Raw genomic sequence first — 5,460 nt, 5'->3', positions numbered from 1 at the left:
TATGTATTATTAAATGAGACTGTTGTCTAAAAATTATGTATTGTTATATTATGAGACTGCTGTCTAAAAACCATGTATTATATGAGACTGTGCATTATTTTTCTACACATTATGTATTATTAAATGAGACTGTTGTCTAAAATTATGTATCATTGTATGAAACTGTTGTAAATATATATTTAGCCATGAATTTATTATTGTTTATTTGTTTATGGTAATACGCACAAAGTTTTGTATTTCGTTTTGTGTAGCTAGCGCCCTAGCGGGTACATCATATTATTATACCACGGTATAAGTACTGGCATTGACTTTTTATTGATTTGTTTTTTTTTTTTATTAAAGAAGATTTTTATTATATTATGTTATTAACAAAAAATGATACAAAGTATTAAGGGAAATAATAAAAATTACCTACACCTTTAAGCTAAGCTTGTGGTGGATGAAGCGAGTCACGTGATTGAATTAAACTACACAATTAAATAAATGATAATACGAATAATAAGAACAAAAGAAAAAATATACAAATGTTTCTTATACTAGATTTTGTAATACCGAATCATAAACATAATCACTGACTTATTTCACTAAATAAAACATTTCTTGATGTTGGTATAAAAATATTTCTTTTCACATCTATTAGCAAAGATTTAAAATTAACAGGGCCCAGATAGTTAACAAACTTTTGTCCAAAACTCGTTTTTGTATATTCCACTTTAATATTAAATTATCTTACTTCCCCGATGGGCTTATTATTTTGTTCAATAAAGAAACAACACATTATGTGTGCGCTCACATCGATATGCAATAATTAAAGTAAATAAAACAGTAAGTTCATTATTCGTATATTATTATATGACTGAACTGGACGCCCACGTGAGAACTCCAAAATTCCAGCAGAAAGTCAATCTACAGTGAACGATGGATTTCACCGCCGTTAAATAAACGTTGAATTCAAAGCGTACCTACTGTATGTAGTGGTAGGTAGCAACCTACTGTAATTTTATTATCATTTATTTTTGTATATTTAATAACACCTTCGCCGAGCCGACGGTGAGATGCCTGCTGGATATACACACGCACACCGTGCATTCACATCGATCGAAAAATATTTCAGGTAATGACTAATGTTTGGTGTGAATTGTTAAGTTAATTGTAGTACAAGATTATAACTTCATCTGAATATGATGGGTACCTATTTAATAATAATAATAATAATAAAACCAAAAATTAGTATTATATCAAGTAGTCAAGGTTAGGTAGGTAGGTCGTTCAAAAAATGAAATTAAAATGATAAAATATTTCACTTCGCCACGCCACTGACTGTACACAACGTAATATGCGTATAATTCTATAATATTGAATGTATTATATAGGCACAGCAGCATTTAATTAAATTGTTTTAACATATAATATATATATTATATAATATTAAGACATAAGTTTTCTGTAACTTTTGCGGTTTTATTTAAAAATGTTGTAGTATATTTTTTTACACAATTTAAACTGAAGTATATATCTGAATTAAATACCTAGCCTTATAAGCACTTGAAAGTTCAGATAAGACTATTTTCTATTGGCATCATGATGGACTATTAATTTGTGCAGTTCAGCGAAAATGTAAATTATTTTTTTTTTATTGATCTTGAGCCCGATAGCTGAGGCCATTAGCTATTTTTTAGTTTTTACTGTAGGATATTAAGTCGATGGGGGGAGGAACACGTATGTGTTTAGTTTGGCAGAATTTTTGATTGGGCACCCGTAGGTATCTGCCATGCCCGGGTGTGGGATGGCGACAATTTTATTGTTCTCCGGACACCGTGACTTGTCCGAAGAAAAACGCCGCCCATGGCCTAGGAATCGAACTCAGGTTGACTGCGTCGCAGCCGACCCCTTAGTCCGCTCGGCCACTCCGTCCCCCGTAAATTATTATGATAGTTTAAAAGCATAAATTATGTGTTCAATATTAATTGTTGTTGAATCAATTAAAATTTTAGAGTACGGAAGACGACAAAAACATTGGTTACTTATACCTAACCGATGAAAAAAATTCTTGAAACATCGGTAAGTCTTACATAGTAAGATTAATATTATTTAAATATAAGCCACGTGTATAACTGCCTCGTACGTGTCTATACTTGCACCCTAATTTGCATTGGTTCATAACCGATCAAATTAATTCAAATAAACAAATGAATATAAAAAAGGTGTAATATATTACAGAGGACAAACAAACAAATATTCATTTCATAGTATGTACATATTATAGGTATATTATTATATTATAATATTGATACATTATATTTTTGCATGTATATACACACACGATACACATTATGTTCGTGTCGCCGTGACATTTACGGTTTTTTATGTTTACAAATGATATAATATATCGTCTGTACGATATTTGTATAAAAAATGCGATCTAAATATTATAAAAATGAAAAGAATCAGTGGCGTTAGCAGTTGTTGTTGCGGTCGTCTCTCGTCCGTTGTCGCGTGGAGACTGCTGTGCGGTGGTCATCTTAGTTCGGAACGTCCTTTACAGGTAAGCCGGAGCGGCGTACGGGTAGTAACCGTAAGGAGAGGCCCCGTATGGCGACGCGGCGTAAGGAGAGGCCACGTAAGGAGCCGCGGCGACGTAAGGTGCGGCCGCGTAAGGCGAAGCGACGTATGGTGCCGCGGCGTATGGAGCGGCGGCCACGTACGGAGCGGCCGGTACGACCGGGGTGGCTACGCTGTGGGCCACGCTGTGTGACGTGAACGAGCTAGCGTATGGCGTAGCAACGGCCACTGGAGCGATGGCGGCGGCGGGCACGAGTTCAGTTGGTTTGGCAGAAGCGGTCATCATGGCGGACGCGAAAACTGCAACGGCGGCTAATGTCTGCGCCAAACACAAAGTACAAACATCATAAGTGTTCATTTGTGTTCTAAGAGAACGTGTAAATATGTATAATAACGTGGTTTGTAAATTCAACAATATTATTATTTATTATGACATTGTCGTCCGATTCGCCGTGGTTTGTTTAAGGGATTCGGTATAGGCAACTTTTACGCGAATTGCGTAAGAAAAACTAGGAAATCGAAGAATGTAGAACCTCCGAACAACAGAACAATATTATTATTTATTAAGGCAGAAATGTTTGTCATTTAAACACATGATAATATGATGTGTGTGCCTATTATACCGTGTAACGATCGAGTGGATTGCTACTATTTTGTAACGGTCACAATTCAAAAAAATATTTATACTCGAGTTTGTCACACCTCACAAGGAACAAAAGATAAGCTCTGCACACCCGCACAAATGCATCATATTTCTAACGTCATCAAATTGTATTATTATTTTCTCAAAAACGGCATAATTTAACGCTCATGAAATTTAAAATGTTGTTCCTATAAATTGATTATTTAGTTTCCAGATACAATTATTGATTTAATATGTGTTTGAAAAGCACCACTCATCGTAAATGAATTTTTTCCTTTGATAATATAAGAAGCGAATTAAATTCACAAAATGTGTAAAAACTGTAATGAATCAACAGGCTTCCTAACCGATTTTTATTATTAATTGCTTAGTAAAAATGAATTGTGATGTGCAAGTTATTTAACCAACCGCCATTGGATTTAGTATTAAATTATAAATGTCATACACGCAAACATGTCTTAAAAAGTAATTACTTCACAATACAAGTTTGATCATCAAATCAATAGTGTTTTAGTATCTGAATATTATAGCAGTGGCGTACGCAGGATTTTTCAATGGGGGAACTTGAAAATTAGTTACAATTTGATTTTTATTTTGTCCAGTTTAATAATTTCAGACGTTTATTTGAGGTATTTTAAAATGTTTGTAACTTCTCAACTTTTCTGGTAGAAGAAATGCGCTGATCATAAACTTTGCTGTCCGATGTATGTTTTTGGAAGCAAATTAGATACAGTTGGTTAAGAGGTCAAAATTGAAAATGCTCAGTGCTTTTTAAAATAATTGGAGAAAAAAATGAAAATTTATTAAAATTGTTTGGTAACCGCTTGGTTATAATATCGTCCTCACTTGGATTGTATTTGAATTAAAAATTTTTTTTTTCTATAAATGTCAATAAAAATTATTTATCCGGTCAAAAAGCTTAAAAATGTAATTCGTAAGTTTTTATTATAGCTAAAAAAATAACAATACATAGGCATCATGGTTATTTTTATAAGCAAATTTAAATTCAAATTTCGTCAAAACCACAGTTAATTTGTAGTTCAAAACTAATAAAATTTGTATAAGCTAAGACTAGAAAATTTAATACAAGGTCTTTCATACAAGTAGTTCATACTTTTACTGAAAAATTACAGATAATTTTAGGAAAATTGGTATGCAAATACAATGTTTTTTTCAAAAATGAATTCATTGTGGTAAGACGTATATGCAATTTACGTCTTGTTTACTATAGTTGACAGTTGAAACTTGATAAATATTTTTTTTTAAAGTAATAATAATACGGGCAATGGGGGGGGGGGGCTTCAGCCGGTTAGCCCCCCCCCTGTGGACGCCACTGTGCTATAGGATTATAAATAAATAATTGCAGCTGATAAATACTTGTACTTACGATTTTCATGATGGCGTTCATTTTTGGTTTTTATTTGGTTTGGTAGGTTGATGAGTTGAAGGAAGTCGATATTGTTTTACAAGCTGTTATGCGAATGATATTTGTATCGAGACGGACTTGCGCTTATATACGGACCGATGACACTTAAGTGTCCCACCTATCAAGTTTTGCAGGTGACCGTATTATTAAATCGTCCATATAATACCTACATTGAATTTCGTATTTTAAAATTAAGTAATTTGGCATTGATGCAAACAGAGTTACAACAAAACGTATAGACATATAGGTATTAGGTACCTACCCAATATTATATAATCCGGACTACGCCAGTCGCCAAGATATGTATGGATACTGAATATTAATACAGAATCGGGTTATAACCTATAGGTATCTACTGATCAAATATTCTAAAAGCACATTTGTTATAAGGTCGTACCATATTTAGATTCTACGATCGAAATAATTACGTTGGTCAAAATAAATTACTTCATAACTACTGTTTTGGGAAATACAATAAATGGGTACGTGTAAATTCCGCTCAAAAAAAGTTAATTGTTACAAAAGAGTCCATGATAAATTCTGTCGAGACATTTTGTAGGTACAATTTAAGTGAGTGTAAAATGTAAGTACCACACAAATTATAAATTCGATTTAGGAAAATAGAACTTCTAATAAAATGTTATGATATTTTAATATTATTGATAATATTGTGGTTTATTTATACACCTACATAATGATCTGATTAATAATAAATAGTTCGAAAACATAAAATATCAAAATTCATTGATTTTGAAAAAGCTAATAGAAGTGCAATCAAAATATGTTTTGCCAAATATTCGAATTGATGGATTGTCGTTTGATTAATTAC

General features: G+C 32.6%; 1 protein-coding gene across 1 annotated transcript; it reads right to left on the bottom strand.

The window, feature by feature from the left end:
* Window positions 1-2,190: 2,190 nt before the first annotated feature.
* LOC132945026 (cuticle protein 16.5-like) lies at window positions 2,191-4,750 on the bottom strand. Its single transcript, XM_061014635.1, has 2 exons — window positions 4,593-4,750; window positions 2,191-2,881 (listed from the first exon to the last, which is right to left on the bottom strand). The coding sequence occupies exons 1-2, from the start codon at window positions 4,611-4,613 to the stop codon at window positions 2,540-2,542; spliced, it is 363 nt and encodes a 120-aa protein (XP_060870618.1). The 5' UTR covers window positions 4,614-4,750; the 3' UTR covers window positions 2,191-2,539.
* Window positions 4,751-5,460: the final 710 nt, after the last annotated feature.

Source organism: Metopolophium dirhodum, chromosome 5, assembly GCF_019925205.1.
Source record: "Metopolophium dirhodum isolate CAU chromosome 5, ASM1992520v1, whole genome shotgun sequence".
Classification (NCBI taxonomy): Eukaryota; Metazoa; Arthropoda; class Insecta; order Hemiptera; family Aphididae; genus Metopolophium; species Metopolophium dirhodum.
This window is presented reverse-complemented; position numbering and strand designations above follow the sequence as displayed.

Bases quoted from the DNA above. Each gene is read 5' to 3' on its own strand.
- LOC132945026 (XM_061014635.1), bottom strand. From the start codon at position 4,613: ATGAACGCCATCATGAAAATC. The intron at 2,882-4,592 runs GTAAGTACAAGT...TGTTTGGCGCAG, and splicing joins TGAACGCCATCATGAAAATC to ACATTAGCCGCCGTTGCAGT.